Source organism: Marmota marmota, unplaced genomic scaffold (assembly GCF_001458135.2).
Source record: "Marmota marmota marmota unplaced genomic scaffold, marMar, whole genome shotgun sequence".
Classification (NCBI taxonomy): Eukaryota; Metazoa; Chordata; class Mammalia; order Rodentia; family Sciuridae; genus Marmota; species Marmota marmota.
Window position 1 is genome coordinate 13,001,206 of NW_026000249.1, and position 22,010 is coordinate 13,023,215.

Sequence of the window (22,010 nt, forward strand, 5' to 3'; positions counted from 1 at the left end):
ACTCTGGGATTACAGGCATGTGCCACCATGGCAGGCCAGTCCCCAGTATTTCCCCTTCCCCTCCCTTCCTTCCACCCCCTGTTGCCTTCTCTCTACTTTATTGATCCTCCTGCTATTTACTTATTTTTTTTAATTAGTATCTTATGGATGTATGTGATGATGAGATTCAATGTGGTATATTTATGTATGTACATAGGAAAATTCATTCCACTGACTTTCTCTATCGCATCTCTCCTCCCTTCCTTTCATTGCCCTTTGTTTACTCCTCTGATCTTTCTTCTATTCTTTTTTTTCACATCCCTCCCCACCCTTATTTAGGATTAGCTTCCACATATCAGAGAAAATATTTGGCTTTTGATTTTGGGGGGACTGGCTTATTTCACTTACCATGATAGTCTCCTGTTCCATTCATTTACCAACAAATGCCATAAAGTCAGTCTTCTTTATGGCTGAATAATACTCATTATACATATGTGTGTGTGTGGGGGGGGGTGTGTGTATGTGTATCACATTTTCTTTATCCATTCATCTGTTGAAGGGCACCTAGGTTGGTTCCACAGCTTAACTATTGTGAATTGTGCTGCTATAAACATTGATGTGGCTGCATCACTGTAGTAAACTGATTTTATTTTTAATTTTTTTTGCAGATGGACAGAATACTTTTACTTTATTTTTATATACTGTTGAGAAGCCAGTGCCTCACATTTGCTAGGCAAGTATTCTGCCACTGAGCTACAGCCCTAGCCTAGTATGCTGATTTAAAATCCTCTGGATATATACCAAGGAGTGGGATAGCTAGGTCCTATGGTGGTTCCATTTTTAGATTTTTGAGGAATCTCCATACTGCTTTCCATAGAGGTTATATTAATTTGTAGTGCCACCAACAATGTATGAGTGTACCCTCCTCCTCACATCCTTGCTAACATTGTTACTTGTATTATTGATAATTGCCTTTCTGATTGGAAATGAAATCTCATTTAGTTTTAATCTGCATTTAATTGCTGGAGATGTTGAAGGTTTTTTTTTTTTAATATATCTGTTGACCCTTTGTATTTCTCCTTTTGAGAGTGTCTGTTTAGTTCCTTTGCCCATTTACAGATGGGAGAAAATCTTTGCCACTGCTAATCAGGGCATTAATATCCAGAATATACAAAGAGCTAAAAAAACTTAACACCAAATGAAAAACACAAATAATCCTTTTAAATATCTTCTAACTGTGCTGGGGTATAGCTTAGTGGTAGAGTGCTTACCTAGAATGCACAAGGCCACAGCACTGCAAAAATAAAAAATTAAAATAATTATCTTCTAACTATCCTCCTGATATACAATTTGTAAAATCTCTTCTACAGTAACTAAGTCAGATGTCCAAAATATATCACTGCATGAACAGCATGTTACCTCATCAACTTTCATGGAATTTTTGTGAGGCGCATCCTTTTTTGGTGCTGCATAGACTCTGAAGGTGAGCAGGCTCAGGCTGGCTGGCCCCACGGACCTCTGAATTACCTGAAATGCAGAAGCAATTTTCAGCCTTCTATCCATGCTACAAACCAAATATGTACAACATGACATATTCATAAGCTCAGTCACTCCTGCCCTGAAAGACACATACAAGTACTCCATGAGAAGTAAATGTATTCCTGAAGTTCTAAGGAAGTCAGAACCTAAAATACATTTTTTCACAGACATAAAATTTCAGCTCAACTTTATCTTGATTTTCACAAGACAATAGTTTTTAAGTTTCTCTACCTAGGCTTTCCAGTAAAAAATTTAAAAACTATAGCTAGATAAATAGATATTGAATCTTTGGAACATGTTCAGAACCAACTCATCATCTTTCCCTAAGACCTGCCCTTCTTTCTCCATTTCCTCTCTCAGGAATTGTGACAACCTCATCAGAAACTCTGAAGTTAGCAATTTTCAAAAATGTAATACATTGTTATTAACTATGTTAGTCAATAGACACTATGTTATACAATATAGCTCTCAAACTTATTCTTCCTTTTTCTAACAGAAATTTCTTATTATTTGACCAACATCTCTTCAATGCCCTCCCCCAACCCTCCCAGCCCCAGCAGACCTTTCTAATATCTGCTTCTATTAGTTCAACATTTTCAGATTTCATAAAAAAGGTAAATATATAAAGCAACATGTTAATTACCTTGATTTAGCCATTCCATAATGTACACATATTGCAAAACATCATATTTAGTACACAATAAATGATTTTTATTTGCCCATTTATAATTAATTGATCAACAATTTAAAAAGGAAATTCTGAGGTCATCTTCACCATCACCCTCATCCTATGGATCACTAAATCCTGCCATTCTGCCTATTAAATAATCTCAGTGCTACTTTTGCCTATGTATCCCTTCCTATACAATCTTTCCTTGGACCCTCATTTCTTTCCTGGATTATTTTAGCAGCATCCTTAACTGGTCACTGGCCCTCTAAGGATTAAAACCACCAAACAAGAAAGAATGATTTTTCTTTTTTTTTTAAAGAATGATTTTTCTAAATGACAACCTTGATTATGTTCTATAATCAATAAAGACCTTAAAGCCAAAAGAAAAATGGTTATTACTTTCAATGGTATAAAAACAATTAACCCACTCTGAAGTATTAAGTGTTCATGTTGAAAGGTCTTAACTTCAATTAAGATCTTTTGGTATTTATTACCTTGGACTTGTACATCAACCAAAAAGTCTGTTATGACTGACCACAGCCGCCTTCTCTAACCTCATCTGTTAGATGCCCACAAAACCTGAACTCCCTATATTTCTCTCATGCTGCTTTCCAGCTTCATGGGTTCACACATGCTGATTCCTCTAAAAATTCCTCTACCTGCTTTGTCTTTCGGTAGAATTGCCTAAGAGCAGGGAGAATGCATGTTTTTATTTTATTTTTTATTTACCCATTTACTTACGTCTATTAAATTCTCCCTACCACACTGGAATCACTTTCAGGATGAGAATGTGTCTTAAATATTGCTATGGCAGTACCTGGCACATAAGAGAGACTCAATAACTATTCACTGCCTGCCTCAATGAGAAACAGAAAGAGGTTAAAAAAAAGAGTAGTTGTCTTGTTCTATCTAGTTAGGCATGACTTAGCATAAAAGAAACTATATTACTAAGATTTGCAGTGCCTGCAATGTGAAAGATGAGACTATCCTATAATACAAAATATACAATGCTAGATAATATATAACAAAATGTCTCTTGAAACACACACCTAAAGTCATGTACACACAAAAAATAAATTCTCATATTTCAGAAAAAAAGAGCTGAAAGCCATAAAGAAAAATGGTTATTACCTTAAATGGTATAAAAACAATTAACATACCCTGAAGTATTAAGTGTTCCTATCAAAGGTCTTAATTTCAAGACAATGTTCCTACAGATTTCTTTTGCTTCTGCTGATATTGGTCACTGTGGTTTGTGTGCATCACAATTATTCAGCAGGACCAGCAATACTTGATCCAACCTAAGGAAATCAATACCCCTCCTAGAAAATTGCTAAGACTTTCAAAAGGGTCTGGTTTTTAAAAATTCAGTTTTGATTAATCAACATGTAGCTCTTTACCCACCCCTGGCCTCTTTTAAAGAGGACAGGTCATCAGAGGCTTGAGTCACCCAAGAGTTCTAAGCAGTTTCCATGGAGTCCCTCCTGAGCCTGAAGTAAAGGCACACAGGCTGCTGGTATCTGGAAACATGAACCCATTGCTTTCTGCCTTCTGTGTCTGGTTGCTTGAACTGGGGACTTTGCATGGTGTTGAGCTGGCCCCACCTCAGGACTTTGTTTCCCACCCTCCCCTTATCTGCTCTAGCTGCTGCACCCCTCCTTACTCCCCCATCTAGCACTTGTACCTCAAATCACTAGGCAGCTTGGCTCCACAGTGTCCCATCTTGTCCTTGTTTTATATCTTGCCTCAGGTTGACCTTTTTCATTCTCAATTGCTGTGTTCAAACCTTACTTTTCACATGTTATATATGCCTTCTCATGGTCTACCTTTTCAGTGCTCTTTCCATTTTATGTTCTTTTTTTCCCCTCAGTGCCAGGGATAGAACTCAGGGCCTTGTACAACCTAGGCAAACATTACTACTGAGCTACACCCAACTCTCACTTTTATGTTCTTTTTTGGTACCAGGGATTGAACCCAGGGACACTTAGCCACTGAACCACTTCCTCCAGCCTTTATTATATATTTTATTTAGAGACATGGTCTCACTAATTTGCTTAGGGCCTTGCTAAATTGCTGAGACTGCCTTTGAACTCAAAGTTCTCTTGACTCAGTGTCCAAGGTGCTGGGATTACAGGCATGCACCACAGCGCCCAGCTAACTTTTAAGTTCTTAATGAACATTCTCACTCACATCTTTCTTTGATTTTAAAGCTCAACTCATTTGCCTTTTTTTGAGACAGGATTTCACTAAGCTGACATAGCTGGCCTTAAACCTGTGATCCTCCTGCCTCAGCCTCCCTAGTTGCTAAGATAACAGGTGTGTGCCACCACAATTGGCTTCATTTACATTTTTAACATTAAATTTTTTTTTCCTTTTCAAAATAGTTGTATTTTGTCATTATACTAATTATTCATCGTATGATGAACACTGCATAGCATGTTGGGTTTTTTTTTTTTTGTAATTTGATTTTTTATTGTGGGTTGTTCAAAACATTACAAATTTCTTGACATATCATATTCGACACTTTGATTCAAGTGGGTTATGAACTCCCACCTTCACCCCATACACAGATTGCAGAATCACATCAGTTACTGTATTTCTACTGTATTTTCCCCCTTATCTTACTCATTTTTCTAGATTTAATAATATTCTAAATCTGCCCCCCCCCGTTACTGCCTAAGTTGTTTTCTTCTTTCTTTTCTCCTATTAGTTTTCCTCCCAAGATGCCCAACTCCCATCCCACATCAAGAAGTGTAACCACAGAGTGGTAGCATGTAAGAAATCAGCCCCTGTAGAGTCCCTCTTAGCTTTAACAGGCTCTTGACAGATTAAAAAAAAAAAAAAGAGGAAAAGCAAACCTCAACTGGAAGACTTGGGAGATCTACAGATGCTCTCTCCATAGAGAGCACATAATTTACTCAGGCTTTTTCAACCTCAGCACTATTAACATTTGGGCTAGATCATTCTTTGTTGTGGGGCTGTCCTATGCGCTGTAGGTCTGGCCACATCCCTGGTCTCTGCCCATTGGATGCCAGTGGTACCCCTCCAAGTCACAACAGTCAAAAATGTCTCTAGACATTGCCAAATGCCTCCTGGGGAGACACCCCCACATTAAGAACCACTGGTTTACTTGAATAAATATTAACTTCTGACATCTCTCATCATCCAGACTTAATGAAAATCTCCATGTTTTAACTCATGGCCTTAAATCTAACACACATAGTGAAAAGCAGAATAGTCTCCACTCAGAGATGAAAGGGAGTGAACTCAGAAGGGAATATTCTGTAGTGAAAGAAATGAACTATATCTTAATTGGGGTACGGGTCACACAAAGTGTATGCTTTTGTCAAAACTCAAATTGTATCCTCAAATTGTATATCTAATATTGTACAATCTTAAATCTGTGAATGTAAACTTCATTTTAAAAATATATAGCTTCCAGCACACCTCATCCATGCTAAGTTCTTGTCAAGATAAAGATGGGAACTTTAGGCCAAGGATTATTCTTAAGGAGTCAGCCACACACCCAACCATAGTAAGGAACTAGGTAGTACTGCCCCGTGTGATGTATGGAAACCCATAGAAGCCTCAGTAAAAAGTTCATTGATGCTGATGTACTCAACACCTTGGGGGGTCACCCTTTTGGGGGGCATTAAAGGGGAGTTTTCTTGGTGGGAGACTACTCTACCCTGCCTCTGCACATGTCCACCTTCCCTACTCTAGATTTGATGAGTCTGGTTTGGAGATCAAAGCCACACCTACTCTGTTAAGAGCTGCATCTTTCATGAGTGCTAGGTTATAGACTAGATCCAAAGGCTGTGTTTCTATAGATCCAGCCCCTCTGGACTACACCCTTCAGTTACTAGTTAACTCTTGGGATTCAGATGGTGGTGGCAGGGGTCACAAAGGATGGTCCCCAATGTGCTGGTTTGTCTGAGTTTTTGAATATAGCTATGAGATCCACAGTCATAAGGAAAACTGAAATTTGGCTCAGATAGAGTTAATGACCCTCAGCTCTTCAAAACTCAGGAATGTCACTGAATTTCTTGGCTCAATGTGACTAAATCTTTCTTTCTAGTGTGATTCTATTCCCCAGCAAGATATCACTCTATCAAAGTACATTCTCTACCTTAGACTCTATCTTTCAACATTTGTTTTATTCAGCCCACAGGCACCTTAATTGTCAATGGAAACTGAGCAACAAGATTGGCCTTTGATTAGTTGTAACCCTAACATTTGCTATAAAGGGGTAGGCTGCCATTATCTTAAAAGCACTCATTTGCTTCTTTCACTCCACTGAAGCTTGGCAAGGACTGATGACTGCAAAACAAATCTAGCCAGGTAAGCAGTGTTATATATGATATAACAATTACAAGAGGTCAACTGGAATTTCATTTCAAAAACAAATGCTCAATGCATACCTACTCCATGTCAGGCAAACTAAGTATATGCAATCCCTGCTTTACAGAGCTTTCAGGAAGCTTGAGTTTATTAAAAAAAAAAGACTCAATTAGTATTCTAAAAAGACTCTGGCATACTTGAGTTTATCCTTCAGCTCCAGCAGCAAGGGTGGGTTCCTGAACACAGTTAACCAAGATATAAACCTGGTGAGGCCATAAACACTCAGATCATAATGGGTACCCAGAAAGCTAAACTGTTTTTGCTTTCCAAGTAAAAGAGCATTGTCCAGAATTTTCTAGCTCCAAGACCATATTCTGATTGTGTCCTGGTAAAATTGCTTTAAAAGACAAATAAAACTCCTCAATCTAAATAAGACATTCCAAAAATTATTCAGACTCTAATGAATGATGGGGCCCAAATCCCTGATAATGTGCTTTTGTTTTCAACTCTATGAAGTATTCAATCTTCTCCTCCTCCTGAGGTTTGCAGTGGATACCCTTAGCAAGCTAGGTAGTGACTTAGAAGGAATACAAGGACTACTAGAGTATCCTAGGTATACTAGCATGTTCCATTTGTAAAAAAAAAAAAAAAATCCCTTATGATCTATGTACTTTCATATATGGCATATTATAACACAAAAAATAAACTTGCTTTATTGATTTTATCCCCTTCTTCCTTCACTACTCAAACTCATCTAAAACTATTCTTCCCAATGCCACCAATGGCCCCACTGGATAGCTGGAATCTTGTCTGCATGCTGAAACTGGTAACCAGCATCTTCAAACTTTTTCCTTGGCTTCCAGAATTCTTCTTTGCCCCTATTCTGCAAGGTTGCTTCTAGGCATTGTGTTCCCCTGAACAGGCCCTAGGGTTGACAGACTCCTTTCCTCTTCACACTCCAGAGCAATTTCATTTAAATCTAGGTCTTTTCCTCCCACACTTGTTATCAATAGCCAAATCAATATCCCCCTGTCAGTTACATGGCACATGCTTGTAATCCCAGCAGCTCAGGATACTGAGGCAGGAGGATCGCGAGTCAAAAACAGCCTCCAGCAACTAGTGAGGTGCTAAGCAACTCAGCAAGACCCTGTCTCTAAATAAAATATTAAAAAAGGGATGGGGATATGGCTCAGTGGTAAAGTGCCCCTGGGTTTAATCCTTGGTACCAATAAATAAATAAATACATACATACATATCTAGACACACACCCAGGCCTGGATTCTGCCTAAGCTTGGGCTCATATGTCTCACTCCCTTATGGACATTTAACATATAGGTTATATGACAGGCATTTCAATTGCTACTTCAGATCAGACCTATCCAAAAGTGACCCCCCATTCTTTTCTTTTTCTAAATTTTTTTAGTTGTAGATGGACACAATACCTTTATTTTATTTATTTTTTTTAATGTAGTGCTGAGGATCGAACCCAATACCTCACACATCTTAGGCGAATGTTCTACCACTGAGCCACAACCCCAGCCCTGCCATTTTTTCTTGAGGTGATGAAAGGTACTTCATGAATATGTGTGTGTATGTATAAAATCTTCTAAAATATATATATTTAAGGAGTGCATCATGATATTTTAAATTTATCTTTTTCCAAAAACCTAATTGTCTCAGATTCTCTCCTCATTTAATGCTTCCACAATCCATACAAAAAAAACCATCAAAGCAACTCTTTAGTGAAACAATGAAAACAGATTTCAAAGATAATACGAAGTGGTTCAGGCCTCCACAGGGACCAGTTATTCACCCTCAGTTGGTATAACTGATAATGTGGAGAAAGAAATTATAACACCACCTGTGATAAGTGTACTAACTGACAAGGGGCAGAATTTACACAGAAGACAAACTAATGTACCACAACCAAAAAACTCTTGGAAAAAACACAGAAGGAGGCAAAATCAACAATTAGAAAGTTTATAAATTTTTTTTAAATGCAAAGTCACCCAACAGACTGGAGGTTAAGAATCAGTGCCACAGGCTGGGGTTGTGGCTCAGCAGTACAGCACTTGCCCAGCACATGCGAGGCCCTGGGTTTGATCCTCAGCACCACATAAAAAAAAATAAATAAAATAAAGGTAATTGTGTCCAACTACAATTAAAAAAAAAAAACAAAACAGAATCAGTGCCACTAGGAACATCCTCTACAAGAAGGAGTAACAAAAGAAACTAAAGGTCTGGAACATGAAGATGATTTTCAACATACCACAATCTTTTCAGCTACACCCATGAGTAGAAATGATCAACACACAAAGAAAACTTGGAAGACCACTTAATGGCTGCTACTTGAGTGATATAAAAAAAAATTGTCAATCAATAAGTTCTGTGGTGGGGGGGGGGGCTACTGGGAATAGAACCAGTATTTACCACTGAGCTCATTTCCAGCCCTCTTTTTTTTTTTAACGTCTTTAGTTGTTGATGGATTTTTATTTTACTCATTTACTTACATGCGGTGCTGAGAATCGAACCCAGTGCCTCACACATGCTAGGCAAGTGCTCTACCACTGAGCCACAACCCCAGCCCCTCCCAGCCTTTTTTTATTCTTTGTTTGAAGACAGAGTCTCATTGCATTGCTAAGGCTGTCCTCACATTTGCAATCCTGCTGAGTAGCTGGAGTTACTTACAGGCATGCACCACCCAATGTTGTTCTTTGTTAATATACCAGAAGGGGTCTCATGACTCAAAATAATTTGATATCGAAAACTGCATAGGGCTGGTATATAGCTCAGTTGATAGAGTGCTTGCCTCGCATGCACAGCCCCTGGGTTCAATCCCCAGCACCACCCACACACACAAAAATGTATAAATGCTGGGGATGTGGCTCAGTAGTAGAGTGCTTATCTTGTGTGTGTGTGAGGACCTGGGTTCAATACCAAGCACTGCAAAAAAAAACCCTGCATAAACAAATTTAATGCTTTAATTATTTCATTTAAGCTATTATTTTACTCAGCTGCCATACAACCTATATATTAAAACATGAAGTTCTTTCCAAAATTGTTGCATAATATAATTTTTAAAATCTCTGTGGAAAATAAATGTATCAGAGGATATTTTAAAAGTAAATGGCATCTAAAATTAGTCCCCTATTTACAGAAAGGGGCACAACCATATTCTTTTTTGCCCAAATGTTATACTGGTTCTTTGATCTTCAACCAACCTTTTCTGCAATAGTTTCCATTCTGAAAGCATTTTTCATTTGAAACAAAATAATTTTAGGGCTTGTGATATTTTAAAGGCTCAGTGGCAGAGCACTTGCCAGCATGCATGGGGCTCTGGGCTCAATCCCTGGAAGGAAGGAACGAAGGAAGAAACTCAGTCTCAGTATATTTAAAATAAAAATGAGAATGCATATTAGAAAATAGCAGTTGTTTCTAAAAGGGGGAAGATAGGAAATTTGTGGTAAGATTCCAAAGATGTTAATGGTGATTGTGGTATTAAAGATGGTATGGGTAGTGATATTAAGGGTGATTCTTTGGTATTATCTGTATTTCCTAACATTTTTACAATGAATATTGATTTTTCTATGTATATATTTTTAGTTGTAAATGGACACAATACCTTTTTATTTTATTTATTTATTTTTATGTGATGCTAAGGATCGAACCCAGGGTCTCGCACGTGCTAGGCAAGCGCTCTACCACTGAGCTACGACCCCAACCCTGATTTATTTTAAAATATGCAAAGAACAAAAATGATTAGCTCCTGAGGTTATTTTAAAGAATCTGCCACAAAATATTAAGATAATTCCAAACAAAGAGGGGTAAAAATGTTTTGCTCTGTGATGTTTTTGTATAAATATAGTGACCAGCAATAGTTATGGGAATAAATATATCAAGAGAATAATTAAATCTAAATTCTCAAAATGACAGCTTTGACAGGCATTCATTTGGATTATAAATTTGGGGACACTCATATTTATCAGAAACAATAGAAGCCACAATCATTTCAGTTTGGGCCATAGTAAAGGGGATTATATAACCAATATTTTTCAGAGTTCAGACTTTAAACAAGATTATTTTATGAGAAACTTTCAATTCTGTAGTTCTGTACTAGAATAACTGATATTTCCTATTTTTTCCTATCCATTATAAACAGACTTTAATCTAAAAAGATAAGCCAAGAAAAAAATGAGGCTGTTTCAAGATTAATATTATCTTATTCTCACAGAAAATGAACTTCTATTTTATCTTTGGGAGATAGAATTCCCCACAAAATTAGATCAACAAAGCAAAGAAAATATATTTAATCTATAATTGTTTCATTTTCTACTTCTTAAAAATAGCTATCAAGTTCTATAAAATTTATGTAGAAAAATAATAAACTTGTGTGATAAACAAGAAACCTCAGGACTGAAAAGATAGTTATTAATTTAGGCAGGTTTTGAGTTATCCAGTTGGTCTGAATTGGTTTCAGAGACTTGGAACACTGATGATATGTAATTTAGCAGGTTCCAAATTTATTTCGAACTTCCTCATCCAGACAGAAATTGATTGCTACTTGCCTAAAACTCCCAAATATATCCTTTTTTCCTCCCTCTTGGAATGGGTCCTGAGATCCATTCAGTCTCTTTTGAGTTCAGGGAATATAGAAAGGAAAAAATTGTAGGGGAACATTTACTTCAAGTCTTACTTTTCAAATGTGTCTATGTTTTCAAGCAACTAAAAACAATGTACAGGGTTGGGGTTGTGGCTCAGTGGTAGAGCACTTGCCTAGCATGGGTGAGGCACTGGGTTCAATCCCTGGCACCACATATAAATAAACAAAAGTATTGTGTCCATCTACAACTAAAAAAAAAAATTTTAAAAAACAATGTACATAAATTAAGGAAAATAGGAATACAAAAAATTTTTTAAAAGACAATCATATGCAAGACTCAATTCAGCTGATTATAATCTGAATTCATAATGAAAATCTCTGCAAAAATAAGGCATAAAAACAAGAAAAATAAATATTTGGACTATACACAGCAACTCTAACAGAGTTCCCAAACAGTGTGACCGACTCCACAAACAGGCTCAAAATCAATATTTGCAAAGTGACGTAAATCAACAACAGACAATTTAGGAAACTTGCTGGAGTTCTTGTATCACTTTTTGCTCACTTACCCATCTAACCTATGTCATAATATGACACATTAATCAGCCCCTCCAATAGTAAAGCAGATTCATTTTAGCCAGATAAAGAAAAACAAGTTGCTATTTCAGAAGAACTGAATTTGTGGAATGAGGAAAAAGAGAAGAAAAGATCCTTTATTATTTTCACATATTGTATTTAAAAAGACTGTTCAAAGGAATGAATAGACATATCTGAAAAAGAATCTACTGGTTATCCCTCCCAAATAAGGAAATGAACACACACTTGTGAATCTCTCTTTAGCTTTCACAGAGGGCTCCTCATCCTCATGGAACCAAACAAAGAAGTCCTTAAGTGGGAGCCAGTGTGGGCTTTGAATAAAACACACTGAATTGCTTCAAAGACTCAGAAAGAGTTGGAAGACAAAGGGTGACTGTACTTAAAGCATATTTAAAACAAAATTCACCCAAAATATAATTATACTATCTATAATGCATAAAGCTATAAAATCATGAAAACACAGCTTAATATTCAAACTTACAGGCATTTAGTATATTGAAAACGCTATGACCCTTACTCTAAATTCTTGCTTCTCCAAGTTTCAGTGTATAATGAACACAAATTTTAAAAAAACACCACAGAAAGAAATTGGCACTGTTGAAGTCTTCTAATAAAACTGGCATGAAGCTATGCAAAAATTAGGAAAAACCCAGAAAAAGCAAAAAATAACTTCCAAATTGTAAAACATATCGTTAGATGTGGATTTTTTTTTTCTCCCTGAAAATAACTACATAAAGTTCCATGTTGTATGAACTAACTGTAAAATTTCATTTAAGCATTATTGGGGAAAAGGAACTGATACAAACTCGATGCTTCTATTTAAAAAACATCTTTTGGCACTATTGCTGTTGTATTATAAATAATCAACTTTAAACTTTTGAAACAGATAGGTATCTTGCTACAGAGATTTCTTATGCATCTAATTACTTGTGGTAACTTTCCATACAAATATCAAAGTTCATTTCTTAGCCTCTGAGAAGTTCTGTGAAACACATCTACATATAGATGATAAATTAAACCTTTAAGTCATAAAAGTCTACAAACATGAACAGGCCTCATGGGGTAATAAATTCATTTATCATAAATGTCTACTAAATTATCTACTTTTCTCCTCCATTTTGTTTCTGATCTCCCCATTCGTTTAAAGCATCAGTCATCATTCATCTGCTTCACCTCTTCCTTCTCTTCTAGTGCTATTTGCAATTGGGAAGCTATTTGCATTTTAGAAGATGGAAGAGTGCTACAGTGGGGAGAATTCACTTCTAAACAAGATGAGAATTTATCTGAATTCAAATCACTCTGGACCTGTAAGCAAAGGGTTAACCTGCAACCATAGATCACTTTAGTGGACAGATGTGATGCAGGAGTGATGTTAAACACCAAACATTCATATAACACTTTCCATATCTGTTATCTCACATAACATTTATGTTTTCTATTTTATCTTTTTGAACCTCCCAACAACCCCATGAGATATGGAGGGGCAAATGACTATTCCCACAGTACCGTGATCAGGGTCTCAGAGAGATTAAGAAACCTCATCAAGGGTTGCTCAGCCAGAAACAAGAAACACAACAACTAGAACCTGAGCCTGTTCTTTCAGACTGCGTCCAGAGCTGCAGGGCAGTTTTTTCTTCTTCTTTGTGATCTACTGTTCAACTTCTTTGAAGGGTTAGAAAGGAAAAAAAAAAACAACCAATTAATTCTGCACATAAAAAAGTAATTTATGTGAGTAAAATGTATGTACTATAATTCCTCAAGAATTCCCGCAGATATGTTTAAATTGTAAGGGGGAAAAACTCTTGACTATATTTCAAAATAGGTGACATTTCAAATAATATTCAATATAAAGAAATACTTTTAATTTATAGATGTTTTTCTTTTTCCATTTAATATTGCAATTCTCCACTCAGTTTGTATTAGTAACATGCTAGTAACATGGTAAGAAAATTAATTTCAGGAAGACAAGCAATACAGGCATTACACCAAGCCACAAAGAATGTGTGAGGTAATAATGACTTATAACCAAGGACACATTTACTCAGGCTCCTCTGTGTGGCAAGCTTTGAGTACAGGTCACATCATTGCCCTTCAGCAAGGAAGTGACTCAGCTTTCACTAGGTCACGTTCTCAAGGTAGAGGCCTCAGTTAGCAGAAAACCAGATGATGAATCTCTAATCTCCAGCCCACCACATCTCTTTCAGGAAAACTCCATACTCTCAGGTTCCATGTTAAGCTGAGTACTATCTCTCGATGTCCACAGATGCTTCAATCAAATTATCACCTCCCTACTACCACCCCAACTCAGCCTTCTTCCACTTTCTCATTTCAATGAATAGACCTGACAATCACTCAATTTTCCAAACCAAAAGTCTGGACAGTGTCTTTGAATCCTCCTCCTCCTTCCTCTGTTACATCTGATCAACTACCACCTTTTGAAATAAAAAATTTTTTGGAGAGCCCCAAGATTGTACACTATCACAATACAACCTTAACAGCCTCAAGATGGTAACTAAATCTGGGCTCACCTTTCTTGAGTACTTCCTTCCACTGTTCTAAGCTTTGGGTTTGAATGAATTTAATCTACACTATTTGAAGTTGGCGCCAATCTTACCCTTGCCTTACAGATGAAGCAGCAGCTAAGAAGACCTTTATATTTCACTTAACGTAACATGGTGAGGTTCAAGGTCTTAATGCTGTGCTGAACTCTCATTCCTATGTCCTTGCATGAGTTGCTTTTTTTTTTTTTTTCCTTCTGTTTGGAAGGTCCTTTTCAACCTTGTTTTGGCTAGCTTCAAAGGTCAGCGTAAGCATGTTCTTCTCTATAAAGTCTTCTACTGCCCCCTGCTGGTGTTCTTCCTTCTAAGCTGGTAGTTCTCAAGGTTGGATGAATGCTCCAAAAACCTGATACCTAGATCTCACCCTTAGAGATTTTAACATTATTGGTCTGGGGTTCAGACTGAGCATAGGGACTTTTAAAAGCTTCCCAAGGGGATCTAACATGCAAAGTTGAGACTCACTGCACTATAATACACTTTTTAATATATGTCTGTGCTGCTAACCACATGTGAGCTTCTGAAATGAAAGTTTCATTATCACCTGGGGCCTTTTTCAAACCTAAAAGTTCCTGAATTCCACCTAAGAAAGTAAACTGGAAGCATGAGCAGGGCCCTGGAAGCTACTTCTGTCCTTAAATAATTCTGGTGTGTGGTCAGATTTAGCAACTGTCTTAGGTAAGAACTGGGTCATGTCACTTGTACACACCAGGGTCCTGGCATGGTACACAGCCTATAGTTGGACAGTGATAAAATCTGAGAAATGAATGAAATATAGTAATGTGAATCTGGGGACTGGGTGTATATATTCAGTATTCAAACTTGCTGAACCAGCACTAAGAAAACTTCCTACAATAGAATGCAAATACTGGGAAGTTTTTCAAATGTGTTTTTAATCCACTAATGCCCCCTACTGACTACAAGATGAATAGCTAAATCAAAACAATGGCTATTAAACATGCACATAACTCGTTATACACATTGTACTATTCCACCAACACCTACACTATCAACTCTCATGCCCTCCAGTTCTATTTACTCCAAGCAGTTAACTTCCAAAGACATATCAATCCTACCATTTATTCTGTTCCCAATCAGCAATGCCTCTGGCCTGTTTGTTTTGTTCTGCAGTGCTAGAGATTTAACCAGGACCTCCTGCATGCTAAAGCAAGCTCTCTATCACTGCGCTATATCCCCAGCCTAGCTGCTGGCCTTTTTTGTTTCTTAATCATTGTGTCTTCCCAATCCCGGCAAATTCATAAATCCACCCACCTCAAAAATACAATAAATGATTCACCATCAATTTAGCTTAATTCTTAACTAATTAATTCTTAACTATTGCAAGTGTGATGGGGGAACCAGCAACATCTATAGCACCTGGAAGCTCACTAAAAAGATGGAGAATCTGAGGGCCCATCCCAGACCTACTGAATTGGAATCTGTAGAATCTGGATTTTAACAAGAGTTGCATTTACATTAAAGTTTGACAAGCACTGATTCTCAACTAATAGACCTAACATCACTATTTTAGGACAAATATTTGGTAACACTCTTGATATCCTGTAATAAAATTCCATCATCCACTAACAAACAAAAGCTCAAAAGAAGATATCAGCATACTTATTTGATGGTAATATAAAGATGACAAAAGGAATGATTTATCAGAATTCTATTTCAGTGTAAAATGTTTAATACAACCAAAGACTTAAAGAACAACCTCTTGAGTTTCTAAATTGTACCTTAAGGGGCAGCTACCATTCAGTTGAGAACCACGGGTCTATAATCACTCCCACTCTTTTCCTTCCATCTCACAGAAAGGAGTCTTTTGCCCCTTTTTGAAGTTGAGGGATTCTCTTTTTAAAAACTTCCTTCTCCACATTCCTCCCAAGACCATAAACACTGCCAAACCTCGAATGCTATTACAACCACAAAACCACTCGAGAATCTTTTATTATTATTATTATTATTTTAGTTGTAGTTGGACACAATCTTTATTTTTATGTGGTGCTAAGGATTGAACCCAGTGCCTCACATGTGTGAGGTGGGCGCTCTACCACTGAGCTACAGCCCCAGCCCCCCACTCTAGAATTTTGATCCAATATTTCCTTCTAATTAGTTCTTTCCTTCCTTTAACAGTAAACTCTATGTCCTTTTATTTATGAGTCACCTACCCATGTTAATATTTTACTTCCATCGGTAAATGTACATGCATAAGGTTCATGAAAGCTTTCCCAAGAGCCCAAAGCAATGAGCATGTGTCCAAACTCAAATCTAACTTATCTCTCTGAAATGGTCATTTTTGGTTGTGTATCCAGTCTCCATTCCACCTCTTCCTTCCCCAAAGAACCCTACTGTGTTCATGAATTCATTCCTTTTCCATTAAGGTAAAGTGATCCTGTACAGTCTAAGCCAATCAGAGCATGGCATTCTTCTGGCAACTACTATTGGATTAGGTACCTGACCTAAATTCATCCAATCACACCTGGAGGAAGCATGGGAGTTTTGTCTTCTCTCTAGTGAATGAGAAAGTGTGTATGTTACTTGCAGTCATCTTGGAAGTATAAGGGAAATCAACGTTACCATGGAAAGCCAAGAAGAGACCAGTCCCTGATGACACTGAATCAGTGAGCCCTGAGTTACTATTTATTGATTAGGTTTTCCCAGACAAAAGCATAGTCGGTCCTCCTTGAAACCCTCCTCTCTTGGCTTTTCTCCCCCTCAAACCTTCCATCCCACAGCACTAGGGGTCTAACCCAGGGCTTCTTGCATAAGCTCTACCATGGAGCTACAGATCTAGTACCCCTTCTCCCTTGATTTTCTAAACATCACTCTTTTGTCTACTTCTCAAAAGTTACTACTCCATCCCTGGCCTCCCTTCTTCCTCTGCCTACTCCTTACATTTTGGTGTCCTCCAAGGTTTGCTGTGATCTTTTCTACTCAAAATACATGCTCACCTGGAATAATTTCAGCTCACTGTAGCTTTCTCTTGACACATCAAAAGTGAGCCTCCACCTGGGTGTGGTGGCACACACCTGTAATCCCAGCAGTTTGGGAGGCTGAGGCAGGAGGATAACAAGTTCCAGGCCAGCCTCAGCAACTTAGCAAGACCCTGTCTCAAAATAAAAAATAAAAGGATCTGGGAGTATAATTCAGTGGCTAAGTGTCCCTGGGTTCAATCCCCGGTACAAAAAAATAAGTGAGCTACCAGCTGGAGTACCACTGCTGATATGCCCCAGGTTCATTCACCTGATTAAAATTCCTGTCTTTCAAAACTAAATTAAAATGTCCCCTCTGTGAAGCCTTCCCTGAAGTCCTCAGGGATTCCTTATCTTTTTTTTTTTTTTAACAACAAGGAACCCTTCTCAAAATAATGCTTCTAATTGCATAAAATACTAATTACATTAAAATAATCATATTTTAAGACTCAAACTCGTAATACAGTAATATGTGCTTGTTTACTAGCCTATTAAAGATCTAGATTTTAACTAATTTTGACATAGTGATAAGCACGAATGGTATTTTGAGATCTGCAACAACTGTAACATAAGAAAATGTCTGTGACTTGCACAGGTACTGTGACTTCTATTGATGACAGGTACCTGCAGTGGTTTATTGCTATAGGAGCTTGTTTAATCAATGGTTCCCAATCAACCAGCCCTCTCCATGTCCATGCCCTTGTATAGTCCTGTACCATATCAACTCTGGACATGGCTTGACAACAGCAAATGTGATGCAGATAAGTGTTTGTGTATTAGGACCTGCCCTCCTAGAGCCTCATGAGAAAGCCCATAGGAGGCACATGGAGGGGCACAAAGCCTCCGTACACTGGGGCAAGGCCACCTTTCAGTTAAGCTACTAGCAGAACTGCCCAGCCAAACCAGATTCTGAGAATTAGTAAATCATATTAAGGCACTGATTTGCAGTGGTTCATTATCCAACAACAGATAACTAAAATGAATAGCCATAATCATAACTGAAGGAAATGCTCATTACTGACGGAGACTGGTAAAAATAAAAATTTTTCCCTCTAACAGTTTAGGGAACCCATGAGCTCTAGCTACAGACCATTTGAGGAGTTGAGGACCCAAGGTTAAGAACCCCCAGTTAGGGCAAATAGACCCAACTCTCCTTTTTACTACCATACTTACATTGTTGATACCAACACAGTTTAGCTGATTATAGCATACCCATCATCCTTGTAATCCTGTAACACAGCCGAGTTCCCAGTATTTAACAAGTGTTTAACATAATTTATAAAATGAATGCAAGTTGATTATGGGATCTGTATTCCTGACCCAACTGAGCTGCCTAAAACAAGTAAAAGCAAATACTCAGATGGCAATTCTATGTGTTAAGGCCTTTTCCATGTGCTTTCCACATACCAACTTAACTCCTTCTAACAACCCTATGAGTTGTAAGCTATTACCCTAATTTCACCAACAGGAAAACTTGGAAAGTAGAATCCATGCTCTGATTTTATAGCCATTACTAGAATGTGTCCAAAGCACACTACAGCTCAATGAAACTTTTAAATGAGTAGCACAATTTCCAGACTTCATTAGCACTATTTTATGGATACTGTTTCTTGAAGACTCAATTCTGTAGATAAGTTTCCGTCAGCATGGGACTTGTTTTTTATACTGAAAATATGCTTTTTTAAAAAAGATGGTAGAATAGGGACTTTATGCTAAAAGGCAGGTTTTTCAAAATAACCTTCACTATATGAGTAGATTTCTTTCAAAGCACACGACTTCAAAGAAAACGTAAGAGGATCGACTTGTCCATATCAATACTGCTTGCTGAGGAGTTGAGCAAAGCTCCAGCTTCCCTCCACGTGCATCCATTTCATGCCAGCCTCCCCCACAACCTCGAGCAGCTTTTCCGAAGGTGACCCTCCCCCACCCACATTCCAGGTTCTGAAACCTGACTCTTCCAAGCAACCAAAGCCACGAACCCTGCAGTGTCCTGAACTGGCCTCACCTACCCACGATCCCAAGAGTGCACCGGGAAGGTGGGTACTTTGGGGGAAGCCACAACTTTTCAAAGTGTTTTATTCACGAGTATGACCCAAAGGGCCAACCCCACCCACCCCAGGGTCTCACGCCTCCGCCCGGCAGACGCACGCTGCCCAAGAAGACCGGTGAATGAACCAAGGGGCCGGGACGCAGCCGGCTCGGAGGCGGGAAAAGCCCAGGGGTGAGACGGGCCTGGTCCCCGGAGAGGCCCCACGAGAACGTGGGGAGGTCTCCGGGCGGCCGGGAGGGGGCGATGACAGCTGTGACCCGGCTCCAAGATCTCACCTTGAACATGTCGCTGGCAGCGGCGGCTCCGGCAGGGTCACCCCGGCCTCGGCCCCGCCCACTATAGAAAGGCAACTACGGAGGCCCGTTAGGGCCCAGATTCCTACACCGCACACGGACTGCCCTACGGTTGACAACGGTACAACCACCTTGATCCGCGAAGGCTTAGTTCAACCACCCTTGGCTAAAAGTAGCCTTGTTGAGCTGCAGCGCGTCGCGCCTGGGGCAATGGACAAGCGTAAGTCCCGCCCTCCTGGAGTCTCCGCCTCTGCGCTAGCTGTTGCTAGGCGGCAGTGTGGGCTGCACGCTGGGGCACGAGAAGGGAGGCGCTGGGAATTTGCCTTCGCGGCCACGATTGGGCGCTCCACCGTGTGGGTTAGGAATCCTGTACGCGGAGGCGGCCGGCTGAGGGCGCTCGTCGGCCCTCGAGAAGCTTCGAAAGCCTCCCAGCCGGAAGTCGTTGATCAGGGCCTGGATTTACCTCACAAAAGGTTTTTTGGGATTTTTACCGTGGGCTGGACATTTCTCAGGGTTTAAATTTAAACTTATTTGCCACGTGCTTTAGTCGCGAAAGGTTCTAACATTCTTTATTCTCTTTAAGATATTTACGTGGAAGTTCCTCCCTGGGACTCAAATATTTGTCCCTTAATACTTGTAGAAGTAAGTAATAATAGGAATAATTATTAACAAGAATATCAAGCACTAATACAGCACTATGTGCGCAGCTCTGATCAAAGCTTGTTACACATACTCATCTAACCCAAGTAGATGGGCAAGATTACCATTCCCAATCTATAGATGAAGAAGCTGAGGCACAGTGAAGTCATTTATTGATTCAAATCCACAAAGAAAGAGAATGCGAAACCAGGGTCCAAACCCAGGTAGTGTGCCTTTGAAACCTGTACTCAGACTAAACAACTTTTATACTCTCTAAATAATAAGGGAATGTTTCATTCTGTATTTCCATCCTAATCAGATAGAAAATGGAAGTCCCATCCATATGGACATCTGAAAGATTTTGGGATTTGGGCAGTGTCATGTCACTGCCTACCAGCCAAATGCTACTAGGAAACAACTGTATTTGAAGAAGTTGAGGTTTCTCATTGCTGCTAGAAAAACACACATCTGGGGGAAGGTGGCGCATTTCAGTAAGAAGGTGTTAGAAACATTTTAGGATTTGGGCTTTGGTTGGGTGATTTGGGGGCAAGTTCAAGAAAGCAGAGCTTTGCTTTGCATTAGGCTCTGTTGGGAAGTGGGGGTAACAGCGAGGCCCAGCTATGGGTGCTAGGCTAACTCTCAGATGTTAGGACTGCTTTTCTCAAGAATATTGTATATTCTAAAAATCATCCCCATCCCTAAGAAGAAATATTGAATAGATTCTGAAGGCTCTGCATCAATAATGTAACATTATACATAAAAGTGTGAAGCATAGTGATAAATTAGAGCAGGTGTTCTAAATTCAAGGGATATGTGAACTTGGGGGAAAATGACGATTTCATTTTTACTAACCTCTAACTGAACTTTAGCATTTCTTTCAATTGTAGTGTAGGCAACAACCCACAGTAGTATTAACAGTACCTCTGACTTTGTCATCAGTAGAAAGCACAGATATTTTCATACCATGTTGCAATCATGGCAGACAGCTCAAAATATCATTTATGCTCATTAATACTTCAAAAGTACAATAGCTATTAGATTTGTTATTTAATGTATAAATAAGACACAAACATTACTATAATTTTGCTTTTAAAATGTTTTCATGATGTGACTAAGAATTTGGGAGCTGCATCCAAATTGGAGTAATGCTTCAAAAACTAAAAAAGTTAGAGGCAGAATCAGGTAATTTACAATACACCCTCTTGCTTTACCAATGAGGGAGTTGAACATGAAGAAGTTACATGATTTGCCTAAAGTCTTATGGCTATTTGCTAAATGTAGGATGAAAAGTTTTCAGACAAATTTGTAAAACCTCTTCACTCTGCTAGGCACCAGTTATCAAAGTGCCTCCTTCTGGGTGCAGTTGTCATACCTGTAATCCTGGCCACTCAGAAGGCTGAGGCAGGAGGATCACAAGTTCAAAACCAGCCTTAGCAAACTAGCAAGGGCCTAAGCAACTTATCAAGACCCTATCTCTAAATAAAAAATAAAAAGGGCTACGGATGTGGCTCAGCGGTTAAGTGCCTCTGGGTTCAATCCCTGGTTAAAAAAAAAAAAGTGCCTCCTGCCCTCAACAGGATTTCTGGGTGATAATAGGAGAGTGATAAGACTGAATTATTGCTCTAAAAAGTTAACTCTAGCTGTAGTGTAAAGAATGAACACAAGGAGAAAGAGACTAGAGACAAAGACCAGTTAGAAGACTGTGGGGAGAGCCATTTGTCTTTCCCACATACCAAATAATATTTTTAGTACACAAAAAATGTAAAACATAA

At 38.6% G+C, this 22,010-nt stretch overlaps 2 protein-coding genes across 6 annotated transcripts in view; one reads left to right on the forward strand and one right to left on the reverse strand.

Annotated features, from left to right (window-relative positions):
• The window catches only part of Apoo (apolipoprotein O), a 67,890-nt gene extending 48,123 nt beyond the window's left edge, over window positions 1–19,767 (reverse strand). For 3 of the 5 annotated variants that reach the window (XR_007344791.1, XM_015488091.2, XM_015488089.2), the window contains exons 1-2: window positions 19,582–19,734; window positions 1,399–1,506 (exon numbers count right to left, since the gene is read on the reverse strand). Coding sequence is in view for 4 of the 5 variants with exons in the window: in XM_015488091.2 (XP_015343577.1) it covers window positions 1,399–1,506; window positions 19,582–19,590 (117 nt within the window). In the remaining variant the exon portion in view is untranslated. Of the gene's footprint in view, window positions 1–1,398; window positions 1,507–19,581 lie in introns of all 5 variants that reach the window. The other 2 variants (XM_048796500.1, XM_015488090.2) reach the window with 1 other exon arrangement.
• The window catches only part of CUNHXorf58 (chromosome unknown CXorf58 homolog), a 31,353-nt gene continuing 29,052 nt past the window's right edge, over window positions 19,710–22,010 (forward strand). The window contains exons 1-2 of the mRNA XM_048796499.1: window positions 19,710–20,072; window positions 20,183–20,241. Coding sequence (XP_048652456.1) covers window positions 19,810–20,072; window positions 20,183–20,241 — 322 coding nt within the window. The 5' untranslated portion in view covers window positions 19,710–19,809. The remainder of the gene's footprint in view (window positions 20,073–20,182; window positions 20,242–22,010) is intronic.